The following is a 16,555-nucleotide window of genomic DNA, read 5'->3' on the forward strand; positions in this document are numbered from 1 at the left end:
ACTATATTGCTTATACCACGGTTGACTAACTGGTGGCTCGCGAGCCACCGGGGGCTCCTCCGCTTTGCTGCTACACTAAACGGCCCCCCTTCATACCTACCAGACTCTGACGATCGCAGTGAATTTCTCCTTCTTTCCTTCGCTTCTCGACTGCGATCGTCAGAGTCTGGTAGGTATGGAGGGGGTCGTTCAGCGTAGCAGCAACGCGAAGGTGCCCTCGGTGGCCCGCGAGTCAACAGTTAGTCAACCCTGGCTTATACCGACATGAACTGCAAAACTTGGTCATAATTAACCTGGCTTTTGTTTCCAAACACATCGCACTCTGCATGGTAGACTGGAGGATACCCTGTTATGTTGTTGCGAGCTAGTATATGTATCATCTAAACAAATTCAACGCTTTTGTCTTTCACTCCTGCCACACACTTGTTCCGCGTAAAATTCTGAACAAATACTTTTCACCCCGTGATACTTACATGATTTTACGTAAGCTACAATTCCTCAATCGTGAACAATGGAATACAATTGTTTTGCTTTTACGTAATATTCGATATTCACTTATACCATTAGAAAAGGCAAGCCTCTTTTGAAGTCACAAAGGCATTGCTTGTGAAACAAGAATTGTGTATTTAAGTATCGAAGCATCGTAAATAATCGTTTTCGTCGCTTGTCTACCGGCACATTTAATGCACCTCTCATTTTTGTTAAAAAATATTTACGAAATTTGTATCTACATCCAGACACTATATAGAAAGTGAGAATTTTCAGCGTGGCTATTAAGATATAAAATAAAAGGATTTGAATATAATTTCAAAGATCAGAAAGGCGAACGAATATTGGGAAGTCAATGTCAAAATGCGTATAAAAATATTGCGAAGTATGCAGTGAATTCTGAATGTAGATACGTACTCGCGTTTTAAATACATTTCCTCGAAAATACATTGACTGCACCTTACAAAGCGTTTTAAGCTCATTTAAAAAAACACCGTCATAGTGTTAAACTGTAAGGTAATTCGAATCTTAGACGTAAAAAAGCAGCAACGCACATCATTACATTTGTTACCTTGTTACGAGCGTTTAACATCAAGTTAGTTCGTGTCGCTGATATCTACTGCTTAATTTTTAGTTTATAATATTTACAAATTCGATAGCAAAAACGAGCCATCGTTTATCAATTCCGTATCCCTTCTTCTTTACGTTTATCAGTTCGATCTAGAACATTAAGAACCTTAACCCCTCAAACTGACTGTCTCGCATCTTTAACAAATGGATTACATATAAACAGTTTCTTTAACGACATGACTAAACAATATAACTTAAACCTAAACGTTTCGAGTGAACTAAAAATTAATAAGCATATAATCCATATGTTTTGTAAGTAAATTATATACAAATAAGTAACTTCTTCCAATATATAATATTACATCTTCTGTACAATAATACTAATCACGCGAAATTATTCTGTACAACGAAATAATTTGAGGGGTTAATTAACGCCAGCCAAACACGTTTAGCTAAAACTTATTCCCTAACTAATAAACATTTTATTCGTCCACCAATCGTTTAGCGGGCCACGGTACGACCTATAATTTTTACATGCTACACCAATTCATTTATGGTCTCGCATCAATTGTCGGTAACATTTTCGCAACGTTGCATTTTTTACTGAGAAATTACGATCGATCGAGGCTCGAAGCAAAATAACAATATCAGTAAGTCGTTTGATTCTCTTAAAGTACGAGTAATAGTTTTCACAGAGCTCCGTTGATTAAACGAAAATCTGCGAAACGTTCAAACTACTTCAAGGTGAACTTCTCTTATAAAAATGTTTTCTTATTCTCGTATAAGAATTTTAAATGCAAGATGTAATATGAGATTGATACGATATCGATTGTGCAGTGGTTTCTGTTAATATTATGAAGTACGATATATGTAAATACATATCAAGAACTTGATATGAACTCTCGCATGCTCTGCAGTTTCGTAGAAAATGGCGATTATATCTCGAAATATGTTTTGAAGTGTTCACTCATATAAATGCATTATAAAACAACATACTGGAATAAAATACGTAATTTGCGTCAGTAGATATGAACGTGCTAAAATATATTACATAAGAAAAATCATTGCAACACTTCACAGAATTGCATCACAACCAAAGTGAGTGAAAATAATTGAAACAACCATTGTAATGAATCCTTAAATGGGAGAATCAAAGTTCTTGTATATTGCCGGGACAAATAAGAGACCATAAACAAACAAATTTGTAACAATTTTGTACAATCGTACGGTGTTAGGGCCCCCCTGGTGGAATTTAGATCGATTTCCACTGCGGTTTGTGGGGACCCCCCCTTAAACGTCAGGGAAGTCCTCTAGGAACCCACAGCGCTTTGCTTTGCTCTTCATCTACCGAGGCTTTCACTTGCGTACATATATACGCTACATTTACTCCCGCTGGAATTACAGCTAAAACAAATCAGAAACAAATCTGACAGTGCAACAAATACAGAATGCAATATTAAACACGTATAAATAGAAAAATTTTGGTGCACAAAGCGTATAAGACTTGAACATGCAATGCTATAAAATAACTTCGGTAAATGTTTAGATTAGGGGAGGATTCTCCGATTTCAATGACCTTCACACATCTTGTCAAGATCATCATTCTGAACAACATTTCCCTCTAAATTTTTCAGCGCTCGGCTTTGGTTTACTAGATATTTGCAAAAAACTTGGCATAATTGTACATTGAAATCTGCCTATTGGGAAACCAAGAATTTCGATGCGCCAACTAGTGACAGAAAATGGAACTACTGAGAGTAGGCCGAAATACGTCAAAGTCCATACGATTATCAGTGTTTATATAAACATGTTGTGAAAACGAGTGTTTTTAAATTTTTTTTAACACTAAATTTTTACTTATTCGATTAATAAATACTTATTCGGAATGTTTGGTGGGATCCGAGCCTACTTTCAATAGTTTGCCAACTTACCACCACAGCGCTGAAATCAAAGCCACGCCTCCACTTGGTTTCCCAATACAGACGACTGTTTCACAGCCAGTATCGTTTGTAAATTAATATCTCTAATTATTGATTACATGATAAATATTTATAAAATACGTGAATAAATATTCTAACCCCAAAAAATGGTAAACCTGTCGAAAAGCTACTTCCTCACCGATTTCAATGACCTTGACATAATATTGTCAACATTTATCTCTAAACTTTTTGGCGTTTTGCCTTAGTTTCAGAGATATTAATAAAAAAAACTTTTGGCATAATATATTGAAATCAGTTTCATAACCGATGGTATTAGTATTGGTGTGGGCTAGATTAGAGCGGGGGGGGAGGGGGGGGCGTAAAGCATGGTAACGAACCGATGTGAGTATGTGTTAAACTCGGTAATTCTAGTGTTAACTGTGGGTGACAGGAAAGTGTATTGACTCCTTGCTTTACGCGCCCCCCGCACTTACCTAGTCCCAACCAATACCAATACCGTCGGCAGATCTAGTGTTAAGTAAAGTTTTTTGTGAATATCTCGTAAACCAAAGCCGAGCGCCGAAAAGTTTAGACGGAAATGTTGTTCAGAATGATGACCTTGACAACATATGTGAAGGTCACTGAAATCGGAGAATCCTCCCCTAATCTAAACATTTACCATAACTTCTATTTTCATTCGAAGAAAAGCAAATTATTCTCACCAGATATATATTGCCTATATTCAGATTCCATCTTCAACGCTTGTTCGTACATCTCCTTGGCAGCCTTAGCACTAACTTTATCGCTTGGATATCGGGAATCTTTTACTTCCTTAATTTGCTTCGTACTTTTAAACTTGATCAACAAAACTATAGGATAGATCTGATGTCGATGGAGTCGCTCAACAGATGCAATTGATACATCCAAAATGCAATGAGTATTCTGCAAATGTAAATGTTAACGGTAATGTTGCGGTGAAATATTCTAGAGGAATAAAAATAAATCCAGAGACTTGTATAAATTTTAGACGACACCGCTTTTAGTTATTTAATCTGGCACAGGGTTAATATAAATAGCGTTATCAATATTATGTACGCGTTCACTAGAAAAAAAAGCTTACCTTCTCACAGATGTCCTTGACAGCTTGCACTGTGGTACACTCAAAATAGCTTCCTTTTTTCCTGTAGTCCACATAAAGCGTGTCACGCAAACCTTGTTCCAGAGTCGCTTGAGAGCAATGCATCGGTTCCGCGAGGCACCTAGTGAATTCTCCTGGAAATTCTTGCAGGAGTTTCGTCACTACGCATTCACTTAGCGGCCCAATAATCAACACTGGCCTCAAAGCTGGATCTGTATAACAGTAAAAGCATCGATAATGATGTAACAATTTTCTACAGATTAAGTAATCATTAGTTACAGAATTTTCACGTGCATCTGCCCTCTCTCTCTCCCCCCCTCTCTCGCTCTCGCTCTAAGTAAACTGATCTGATGCTAAATATATGCACAGGATCAATACACGAGAAGATAAAACATGAACTGTACATTTCCTGTCCGTATGATTACGATTTAAATCGGTTTCCAAAGTTTTCAATAAGTTTCAAATTATCATGCTGACCTTGATATTTTTTTTCAAGGGGGTAGGTTACCCTCAAAATTTTCAAAAATTGGTTTTTAGGATGATTGCATATGCCACTAGCTACATCTTTTCTACATATTTTAAGCGCAGCCGGGCCCCGAAATTCAAAAAAAAAATGAAGGAATTACAGTAAAAAATGTACGATTTCCCAGATATTACGTTTTCCAAAAGAGTGAACATAAAATCTCGAAAACCGCTCGAACGATTTGAATGAAAATTTACAGGGAGTTGCAGAAAACTATTCGCCTCCATGTATTGGTAGCACATTTTCAATATAAATTCTTGAAAAAAAGATAAAAAATATTTTTCCTACAAAAAAAGGAAAAATCAGAAACATCAACATAAAAATTGTATTAATTTGTTTAACAAAATTTTGCTTCCTGCACAAGATGATTACCGTCTTACAGATTATAAAAATGCCTTTACTTTGTGTTTTAGGTAATTCACCTGTCCGAAATCGAGTTCACCATCAAACGGTGCATCGCGTACACGCTCTCACATTTATATTTATAACTTCTTTTCCTATAAATATATTTAAAACTTTCTTTTTGCGCATAAAAGTCAACGAAATGACGCTTAAAAAGTAAAACAAAAATTAGCTCTATATTCATTTATTACTTCAGAATGTGCGTTTCAAGAAGGGCCTGATTTTGGGCTGTTGAGGGTAACCTACCCCCTTAATAGGAATATATAATTTGTGTCCTATTGAATGAGGGCAGCACTGAAAACAAAGTCAATGGTGCAAAAAGAAAAGTCAATTTTTCCTCAACCTGATAATTTATCAGTTAAGATAGCAAGGCCATGTTTATAATTTTAAGTTTTCGGCATATTTTGAAAATTAGTATAAACTGTAGTTTATCTGAATAGGTATTTTTTTCTCGTATCACTTAATTACGGGAAAGATGCTAAATAATAAGGAACACTTTGTAGAATTAGTTGACTACTTGTTATGAGAAATACTTACAATCTAATCTCTCAACTCGTTGGTAGCTCGCTGGTAGAGTTTCCTCATTCAATGTCCCACTGTCACTGTACCAACCCAAATTTACTCCCGTTATGTGAGATAACTCTTTACTGTCCCTACTAGAAGAGCGTTGATGTTTCTTTCGGCGGAAGAAGCTTCTCCTTGCGCTAGTACTACCCCGTCTAGTCGTATCTGTTTCCAAATCGCCTAAAGACCGCCGTAAAAGTAACTCTTCTTCGACCCTAAAAACACAGTATTCTTGAGATATGTATACAGGGCGTTTGATAAGTGATCCGACAGAAAGATAGCAATCCTACTTGCAAAAATAAGTAGAAAATATAGAACAAAATTTTGCCATAGAGGGTTCCATTTATAAGAAAATTGATTTCGAAAATTTGTCTGGTGCGCCCGCACTTCGCTAAGAATCGGTTCCATCTTAAAAAACAATTTATTCCATTTCTGTACTTATTTTCCGACTAATTCCTTAAGAAGCTTTCCATGTAGAATTACTTCCATTCCGGGAGCACCACCCATTACGAAACACCATGTATAATTTAACAACATTACGAAACATAATTTCACTCGATTCTGACTCACTTAAATTTGCTCGGAATTATTCCACACGTCTGCCTTCTTCCGGTCTGATCGACTAACCAAGCCCTCCAATGACCCGGAGTACCATTGAACATTGTATTGTCGACGTATAAAATATCATCCTTATTAAACCTAAGCTGTAGACTATCTCCTACTTCGCCCACTCGATCGAACAGTGCTTTCACGTAAAAACTATCGCCAGGTTTATCCTTTACTTCATTATACCTTTCAGGTACGTATTGAGCGATCAGCGTTACTTTATCCGCTGGCCTAGCCAATTCCAAAGCCGCTTGTTCGGCGGTTGCTTGCCTGAGATCTACACCGTTATATTCTAGGATACGGTCGCCGGTGCGCAGCCCTGCTTCTTCCGCAAGGCAGCCTGGTTGTACAGAATGTACAAATATTCCAACACCATTACCACCCACGAGCGAAATACCCAAATTCGAGCACTTTCTGGTCTCGATAAACAGATACCTCGGCTCGCTCGGTGGTGGACTTTTCCGATTTTGGTCTTCTTGCGTTGGACTTCTTACGGTGGCATTCTGTCGTTGCAACGTAGTCACTGCCTGATTGAGTTGTGCGCGTGTAAGTGTGTTAGCGGTAGCACGTAACGTGTCGAGAGTTGCAGAATTCCGCATATTATCTAATGTGACCGAACTACGAAGTTCCGGCTTCCTAATGTTTATATCCAAAGATGCCGATGCTCTGATCTCTCGCTCCCTGTCTTGCGTGCTTCGTACATCTAAGGATGCAGAATTTCTAATGTCCCTTTCTCTGATCGTACGAGGTGGTTCCAAAGTGTTGGAAGTCTCACGCATGATAGTCAAGGTATTCGAAGCATCGCGCGTTGCACTTAAGCTAGTGGAAGCGTCACGTTCAGGTTCTGCGCTTTCCAACGATTCGACAGCTGGCTTCCTTGGCGCTTCGGGACTATTGCACGGAGTTGGCGACCCACTACGAGTACCCCCTTCAACACCACCAGCTTCTGATGAACTCGAGGAAGCAGATCCTTCTAATTCGTTGTATTCTAATAAATGGAAAGGTTGCATATAGACATGATATTAGATTAAAGTAGCAACCATGCAATAACGATAAATGATAATCACATTTAACGAGAAATGTGCGAGACGTTTGAAAAAAAGGTGCAAGTTGTGAAAGGGATATACTACTCGTTGCAATAAAACACTGTACTCACTGTCCGGGCTATACTGCACCAGCATCGTAATGGAATTACCACACTGACGCAACACATTGGCAGCTAGTTGATAAGTAGCACTCCTCATGTTGATACCGCAGACTTCGAGTAACTGATCACCAATTTGAAGACCGACTTGAGATGCTAAGCTGTGCTCACTAACAGTGGAAACGAATACACCACCGCTCTCTAAGCAAGAGATCTGGATACCCAACGGCTCAACCGATTTATCTATATGTACTCTGCGAAGTTCTCCAGGTGCTGGCCTAGGCTGTGAGTAACAATACTCCGGCATGCTGGCCCGTTTATTGCTGTTGCTGCCTCTAACAATTCCACTAGAGCTATTTCCATTGCCGGTACCTGGACTAAGTACTTCGACGTGGAATGTTGGCATCGGGCTGCCCCTTTCTGAAGTCCTTTCTATACTGCCGGTGGACAATTTACCCACGCTGCTTTTTGATGTCACACTAGGATTTGATGGTATTCGAAAACGTTGATTTTCCTTTTTTCTTGGAAACGTTCCACCTTCGTAGCCATGCGTGTATGCTGGTACGTCGTATGTGGTGCCGATCGGTGGAGCGCGAGATTTGTGATAATGCAAATCTACGGAGGGTGTGTGCAAATGCCCGAATCCTGTTTGCGGGCCGGGGCTATACGAAGGTTCGAAACAATAAGATCGTGCATCGGGAAGTCCTATCGACTCCCCGGACTGTGCAGACGGCAAAGACGGCGGAGAAGGGTATCTCGAAGGTAAAGAGTTCTGTTGATGGGGATGCGGATGCGAATGTGTATAGGGAGGAAATGAAAAATTACCAGTTAACTGCTGCCTCGTGCCGCTGGTAGACGAAGTTGACGATCCGGCCCCAGAATAGAGCTGTGATTGAGTTCTATTATGCTGCAACGTCTCTACTTGGCTCTCGTTGTTAGGGGTATACTTTTGCGCCCTCTTCTTCGAGAAATATTCTACATCTTTCCCTGTATTACCCGATTTCACGGAGAAGTCGATACTAGTTTCGGACGGTGTCAACGTAGAACTGAGTCTATTTTCCGGGTTCTCGAATTCGGTCGCCGGTTTCTTATCTATCGGTATATCTTTGAACTGCACCACTGGAGTAAAGGATTTCTGACTAAATAATGGTCCAGTCTTAAGGAAATTTGGTAATGACTTTTCTACTTGTGGAACAATGGACTTATAAACTGTATGTCGATTGTTCACATTGGAGAAATTGGTTAAAGGGATAGGATTAGAAATACGATTATAATTATAACTTTCATACTTGGGCGGTTGATTAAGGAGGACACTTAAGGGCAGCCTTTCTTTTGTCTTACGAGGATGTAAAATAGTACCAGTACCATTCTGTATCAGAGGCCCACCTCTGGCTTTCGGCCACGTACCTCCATTTTTCTCAACTTTCTCGGGTCCGCGACGTTTACTTCGTTTCAACACCCCGTTATTTGCTTTCTTGTGGTAGCTTTCGATCACTGAATCCAATTCCGCTATCGCATCTTGCTCTTGTTCGAAGGTATTTGGGCTGGAGTTACGATGTCGTTTCTTTTTCTCTTCCCGATCCTTACTATGCTTACGTCCTCGTACTATGTCAATCTTCTCGCGTATATTATCCCAAGCATTGCTTATTCCACTAGGTTTGTCATTACTAATTGACTTCGAAACTTTGTAAACACTTCTATCACCAAAATTCGCCGCAAGGTACCGCCTGTCGTAATCGTCCGACGCTGTTTTCAACATCAATCTCTCTTGCTCCGTCTGCGAACAACTATTCACCATCTTTTGCTTCTCTGTACTAAAACTACCATCAATGGTCATAGTTTCGGAACTAGTCGCCGAGGGCAATGGTATTCCTTTCAAGGTTGTAATAGTTAATACATCCGTGCACGTATCGTTCAAAATTGCCATCGCTTCGTGACTGGAATTAATACCTTCCATAGCTTTGCTATTAATCTGAAGAACAAAAGTATACCGTTACTGTCCAAAAACAATAGATTTACCGTAAACAACAAGAAAATGTAAAATACACACGTGAAACGTACATTTAAAACCCTATCTCCAACGGCAAGATTGCCATCCTTGGCAGCTAAACTGCCAGGAGATATCTTCGAAATATACACTCCAAGTTCCAAAGATATCCCATGAGGAACTGCACCAACAGGCAATTGCGTTGTCCTTAATGATCTTCTAGTTACGCGTCGCCTTCTCACCGTCAACGTGGCTGGCCCCACTGAGCAGGCTCGTAATGTCTCCATTATTATACGTGTAGAAACAGATGTACAATCGACGTTGTTTACTCGCATAATGCAGTCATTCACCCTCAATTTGCTATCGACCGCACTACCCGATACTACTTGAGCAACATAAACCCCTGTATCATTCGGATAATATGGATTGTCACGACCTCCGACCAACGTTAGCCCCAAATCACGATCTGAATCCAAACAAACTCGACTGAGATCCAAATGAATGGTGAAAAGTTCCCAATCACTGACATCAGAATCAATCGCGGAGTCATGAGCATGCGTTAAACCCTGTGTAAATTGACTTGCCCTTAACGCGTGATCACCAGATTCTATCTTTTCCTTCAGATCCTTCAGCTCTTTCGACGCCTCGTTCCGTTGCTTTTTAATATCGTCGGAATCGCGCAAAGCACTCGCCAACTCTGAAACTGCACGGTCACGTTCTTTCCTTAATCTATCACATAAAGTCCTAATACTTTCTCTCTCTAACACTATTTTATCCCTCTCACTGAAAGCCCAATCTCTTCTTCGTTTCGACACCTCTGCCTCTTGAAGGGCTTCTTCCAGTTCCGCTTGTAATTTATCTACAGTTTTCCTCAGCTTATCTAGCTCCATGTTCGCTTGATCCAAGTTATCCATACGTTCCTTATCCCGTTTAGTATAATCCGCCGTGTTGTTCTCCCTTTCCGCGTCTTTATTCGAATTATCCCGTTCGCGATTATACGAGTGTAGTTCCATGCGATTCTTGTAATCTCTGTTGGAACCTTCAGAATAATCGCCAAACTTTTGACGTAATTCATTACATTGCTTTAAAGCCTCGTCTCGATCTTGCAACGCAGATGAAATTTCTCTTCGCAAGGTTTCAATTTGATAGGATAAAGCTTTCTTCTAAAAATAGAAGGAGTAAATATTAAAACATGGAACGTTAATTTAAAAATAGTACACGCAGTAGCAAGTACGTATACAGTATATAAATAACCAAAAACCAATATAAAATACGAGAGAGCATAGTCGCAATAGCAGGGGAATTCTTACATTTAATTATATACATCCATATTATAATCACGAATAGAAACACTAACAATCATTCGCAGTGAAACTGAACAAAATCTTTACGTTTAATTTGGGCAAGCTTACCTCTTCCATAAATTGCTTATTCTGATTTTCCAGATGTGTGATTTTCGTGTAAGCTTGCGTAAGATCGTCGCCAAGCTTTTCCATCTCCTTGTGTACTGTATCTCGTTCACCCATAATTAAACTGTATTCTTGTAACGCAGCGTTCCTTTCTTCTGTTAATCGTTTCATATCCTTACTAGCCTTCATACGCAGCACCATTGCATGATTGATTTCCTTCACCGCTTCTTCGTGTTGTTGCTGCACTTTAGCCAAAGCTTCGCGATATTCATTCCTTTCCCTCAATGCGATGTCCCATTGCCTAATTGCAGCAGTACATTGTTGTTTCAAACCATTCCGTTCACGAACTGCACTGTTACGTTCCTGTGCAACCTCGTCGTACTGTTTCTTCAACCTGGCAGCTTCTTCTTGTGATAGTTCCAACTATATTTAATCGTGTGCACGAAGTTTTATAAAACTGCGAAGTAATTTATACGAGGCACACACATCATTTTACGCTTACCTTATTGACGGCCGACGAATGCGATGATATCAAATCATCGTACCGTTTTCTAAGAGCATCGTACTCGTCTTTAACGGCTTCATATTTCCGAAGCGCAGATAAATAGTGCTGATTCATAGTGTCGCTATTACCAGCATCAGAAACAAGAACTTCTTGATTCTGACACCGTAATTCGGACACTTCCTTCTGCAACGCTTGAACCTCTCGGTCAAGGCGTTGCTTATCATTCACTAGGTCTCCGTACTTGCCCCGCAACGCAGAGCTCTCCTGCGATGTTGCCTCCAATTGATTCATGACTGGTATATGTTGTCCTCGATAATATTCCAATTCTTTCATAGTATGTTCACACCTGCGTTACAAATTACTGCATTAAATGGGCGTGTAATTGTCAAGATTAAATATTGCTTTACGAAAGAGATCAAGCGTAGTAGCACAAACCAAAGAAGCGTTACTAGTTTAAACAAAACTAAAACAAACCGTCTTATAGTATCTGAGTGCTTATGCCTAAGTAGCTGAAGCTGATGCATGGCTTGATCACATTGAACTTGCAAGCCATCGTAATCGCTATGACATTCAGGACCACCAACAGGACCTCCAACACTGCCATAGCCTCCACTATCTCTCTCTGCATGCCACACACATAAGTTATATCGAACAATGCAAATTACAAAACTGTCGAACGTAACGCAATTAAATGTAAAAAGCATGATTTTAAACGGAAGAACGATATCAACAAAAGTACAGTGCACGTTAAACTGAAAATAAACTTTACTCGATGCTCGTGTACTAAGCAAAGATCATCATTTGCTGTAAACATTAATACATCTCTTAACAGGGAACACAAAAAATAATATTAACAAATGATAAACTACTTCAAACAAGTAACTCATTCTAAATAAACTATTCTGGAGATGAAAACTGTAGGGCACAATACATTCTTTACAATATCACAAGTTGCCATTCGTTTTTTTAATAGTATCCTTACCCATATTGAGTGCTCCATCTGCAAGAAGACAACGGACAAAAATTGAATCAATTACAAATACAAGATACCCAATCTAATATAAACACAAAGATGAAACGACTATGTTTATACATTGTGCAGTGCGTTACGATTGGTAGAACAATATAATAAGAAGTCTTGCTAGCTTTCACCAGGAAAGAAACTCTGTGTCACGCATGTAAGCATCATGATTCACTGTTTTTTTGCGAAGTGAAATTATAAGCGTTATTTAAAATATCATGTACAACGATTCGAGTAACTAAGAGCACATAATAATGTCTTTTCATTTTACATATTCTATTACTTCTCCCTTTAAAAAGGCTTTAACATCAGTTTTGTAAAAAGAAACATGTCACTGCATAACAGTATTTATCGGACATAACAGAACAGTTATATTTATATAAAAACCTTCTTGTTCTTAATAATAAACGAGATACTATTGTGTTTATCCAGAAAAATGGGGGCAGAGAGATGCATATAAGGGAAGTCGTCAAGAAAGCAAGAATAGCAATGGCGCAGATATGGGGAATAGGACAGAGAATGTTCAAGAATAATTTTGAGAGAACAATGAGAATATTCAGAAGCATAGTGAAAAGTATCTTGCTGTGCGCATCAGAAATTTGGGGATGGAGGGAAGCAGAAAAAGTAGAGAAAATACAGGAGAAATACATAAGGTGGACTTTAGGTTTGGACTTCAATACACCAGCATATTTAATTTCGGAGGAAACAATAACGGACAATGTAAGGATAGAAGCGAGGAGAAGAGCAATAAAATATTAGGAGAAAACGAAACGTCTGAATAAGAATAAAATAGTACAAGAATGCTGGAGGGAAATAGACGTGAAGCAAGAAGAGGAAAAGTCGAAATGGGAGGAAATGAGAGATGCATACTATAGGCAAAAAATTATGGATATCCAAGAAATGGAAATAGAAAGGAGAGGAAGAGAGTTTGATGAGGAACTAGCGCAAAGAGACAGGGCAGAGCAGGTTCAATGGCAATACCACAGAATATTAGGAGGCAGATCTAAGACACATTATACAGAAATTAGGGATAACCAGAGAGCAGATTACCTAGACCGAAATTACAGAGGCAGAGATCAAAGCATGATTGCAAGCTTCAGATGTGGGAACAAGGAGCGTGGAAGCAAGTACTGGGAGGAAGAAAAAGAGACAGTATGCAGACTATGTAATAGGGCTAGAGCAGGCTTGCCCTTTACGGTGCAAATACCTCCCGAAGTTCTGGGACCCGGGCAACAGCCGAGCGCGGGACTGTTACGTTGCTAACCACAGCATGGGCTGCGGGAGAACTGCATGAGTGTGTCGTATCACGAATCTATGTGGTACAAGCCTACATGGACGCACACTCATGCAGTTCTCCCGCAGCTCTCGCAACGGGTAACATTGGAACAGTCCCGCGCTCGGCTGTTCCCGGGTCCCAGAACTTCCGGAGGTATTTGCACCGTAAAGGCCAGGCCTGAGTTAAAGATTGTGCCTCCGTTTTGATTTCTTCCTTCATCTTGTTCTTCTTTTCTTCTCCTTTTTTCCAGAACCATACGCATCCACTCCGCTCCTTTTCCTTCTCCCTTTAGTATCCCTCTGATCGTTGAATTTTCTCTTTTCAGCTCCTTACAATCTTGTAGCATGTAACCCAGCATCTCTCTAGACCAGGCCTGCCCTTTACGGTGCAAATACCTCCTGAAGTTCTGGGACCCGGGCAACAGCCGAGCGCGAGACTGTTACATTGCTCACCGCAGCTTTCGCAATGGGTAACGCTGGAACAATCCCGCACTCGGCTGTTGCCCGGGTCCCAGAACTTCTGGAGGTATTTGCACCGTAAAGGGCAGGCCTGGTAGATAGACGCTGGGTCACATGCTATAAGTCTGTAAAGAGCTGAAAAGAGAAAATTCGACGATCAGAGGGACACTAAAGGAAGACAAAGAAGGAGCGGAGTGGATGCGTATGGTTCTGGAAAAAAGGAGAACAAAAGAAGAACAAGATGAAAAGAGAAATGAAAACAAAAGCACAATCTTTAGTTAACGGAAAAAAGGAGAAGAAAAGAAGAAGCGGAGTGGATGCGTATGGTTTAGTTAAACTTAGTATGCATTTAGTTAAAGATTGTGCTTTCATTTTGATTTCTTCCTTTATCTTGTTCTCCTTTTTTTCTCCTTTTCTCCTTTTCTCCAGAACCATACGCATCCACTCCGCTCCTTCATCTCCCTTTAGTATCCCTCTGATCATTGAATTTTCTCTTTTCAGCTGCTTACAGTCTTGTAGCATGTGACCCAGCGTCTAGCCCCATTACATAGTCCACATACTGTCCCTTTTTCTTCCTTCCACTACTTGCTTCCCCGCTCTTCGTTCCCACATCTGAACCTTGCGATCATGCTTTGATCTCTGCCTTGTTAACTAACAGTCCCAGAAACACTTACACACATAACACATTTGACCCCATTTTCAGGCCGAAAGGCAAAAAACTAAACATATTTACTACTACTATTATGCTCGTCCTTTTCGTGTTACATTAAAGATTCGATCTATTCTAATATCCGTCCCTTTTGTCCACCAAAGTTCCCCGTTGGACTTATAGTTATAACATCACGCGAGCGATACGACTGGCACAAACATATATTAAAACATAGCGCGGGAAACTGAGAAATACACTCACCACTACTTCCAGCACTATCTAAGGAAGATGCGCCAGAAGCCATGCTCTTGATTCACCGAGGGTCTACCACAAATACTTCTCTAGCAGGGTATGCGCTAGGTATTGCCTGGAAAGTACCCATACGCTGTACTTCACGGAAGAGCGAACCCTTTGTGAATTACTAAGAAGTAGCCTTCGGGATGACATTACGGCTATGGTCTAAACGGTGCACGGCGCTCATCAGAGGGATGCAACAGTGCACCTGGCACACACACGTACGCGCGCCCGCGCGCGGGCGCGCGCGCGCGCACGTACACGCGTGCAGGGCAACTCTTGCTCCAATACAAACACGTGCCTTGTAATATCGAGACTTTTCATGCATCACTTTTTCCGCGCGGTTACTGATACGGGAGAAACAACGGGGGGGGGACGTATGTTTTCTGAATGAACGTAATAAATTAATCTACGTTTTGCTGATGTGTCTCGATCTCGGGACCGCGTCGTATCCGTTTCTTTTTCCCCTGTCAAACCGCGAGGTTATCGATCCCCGTTTAAAAGTGTCACAGGCGAGCAACAATCGCCGGCCAGCTCGTCCCTAACAAACTGAAAACTCGTTATCACTGTGAGAGGGAGAGAGAAAAAAAAAGAGGAACCAACAAGCCTTTCAGCGGTGATCTTGATCGCGCACCTCTTCAAATAATCCATTAACACGCTCGACAACACTGGAATCGACGGGATTTTCACTGACTTCGGCCGCTCGGATCGCCACGAACTCTCTGCCGTTCATCCCAAAATGACTAATGTCCCGATATTAACGATAATTGATCGCTCACCTGCTGCACCAACGAACCTGACAATTAGCCATTTTCATTCCGCTACTACAGTCTGTTTCGCATTGTCGATAATAAACATACGTCGTGGACGTGCTTGTTACTGAGCGTTGCGGCGCTAGTATCCACGGCAGATCGGTCGATTATGTCGTTTCCGAAGGGAACGTTCTAAAAATGAATCGCGTAGAATTTGAAACGGGCTGTTCGAAATAAAGTAGCATTTCAATTGTTATCCGGGAACGTAGGAAATAAATTCATTTCTCTTATATTTATTTAGATAAATGGCATATATTTTCAAAATTTTAAATGAAATTTCTGCATCTCGGTAAAACAGTTTTAAAGGATTTTAGGAATGGTGGACGTACGGCTGAAGTAGACTGTAAAATAAGAGAGAGTACTATTCGAAATGGTATTTTGAATGAGACGCTGAAAAAGAATAATGCTCTTTTTTAAAATAATTTTCGAACTGTAATATGGAAATTTAGTGAAATAATCTTGTTAGAAGAGGAAATAAATAAAATATAAGTATTTCATTCTTAGTATGGAGAAAGCAGAAGGAAATACATGTTAGTTATCACGAATTATGTATTTATAAAAACACATACTTACATTTGGTAAAACAATTCTTATCTTTAACAGTACAGAATATGAAAAAGGTTCTGCATTTTGTTGCAATACTTTCAAAGTCTATTGCCATCAAGTGTTAAAGGATAAAATGAATTTTTAAGTTGATAATCATTAACAAAATAATTTGTTCTTAAACCCTGTCCGATTTATTTACACAATCAGAAAATATTTCAAATATTTCAAGACTGAAAACAATAT

General features: G+C 40.0%; 1 protein-coding gene across 8 annotated transcripts; it reads right to left on the minus strand.

Annotated features, from left to right (window-relative positions):
* Positions 1–604: 604 nt before the first annotated feature.
* Dlg5 (MAGUK family member discs large 5) lies at positions 605–15,849 on the minus strand. 8 transcript variants are annotated; one of them, XM_076830225.1, is made up of 14 exons: positions 15,734–15,849; positions 14,922–15,027; positions 12,239–12,256; positions 11,731–11,878; positions 11,254–11,602; positions 10,755–11,174; positions 9,417–10,505; positions 8,763–9,327; positions 7,368–8,474; positions 6,176–7,199; positions 5,579–5,820; positions 4,099–4,328; positions 3,701–3,920; positions 605–2,463 (listed from the first exon to the last, which is right to left on the minus strand). In XM_076830225.1, exons 2-14 carry the CDS (start codon positions 14,962–14,964, stop codon positions 2,357–2,359), a joined length of 5,562 nt encoding a protein of 1,853 aa, XP_076686340.1. In that variant the 5' UTR covers positions 14,965–15,027; positions 15,734–15,849; the 3' UTR covers positions 605–2,356. The 8 variants fall into 8 exon arrangements, with proteins under 8 accessions (XP_076686340.1, XP_076686341.1, XP_076686334.1 ...); XM_076830226.1 differs by having other exon boundaries at positions 8,181–9,327; XM_076830219.1 differs by having other exon boundaries at positions 7,368–9,327.
* Positions 15,850–16,555: the final 706 nt, after the last annotated feature.

This window comes from Andrena cerasifolii, chromosome 2 (assembly GCF_050908995.1).
Source record: "Andrena cerasifolii isolate SP2316 chromosome 2, iyAndCera1_principal, whole genome shotgun sequence".
Lineage (NCBI taxonomy): Eukaryota > Metazoa > Arthropoda > Insecta > Hymenoptera > Andrenidae > Andrena > Andrena cerasifolii.

Bases quoted from the DNA above. Each gene is read 5' to 3' on its own strand.
- Dlg5 (XM_076830219.1), bottom strand. From the start codon at position 14,964: ATGGCTTCTGGCGCATCTTCCTTAGATAGTGCTGGAAGTAGTG. The intron at 11,603-11,730 runs GTTTGTTTTAGT...TTTGTAACGCAG, and splicing joins CACTCAGATACTATAAGACG to GTGTGAACATACTATGAAAG. The intron at 9,328-9,416 runs GTACGTTTCACG...TTTGTTCTTCAG, and splicing joins TTGGAGATAGGGTTTTAAAT to ATTAATAGCAAAGCTATGGA.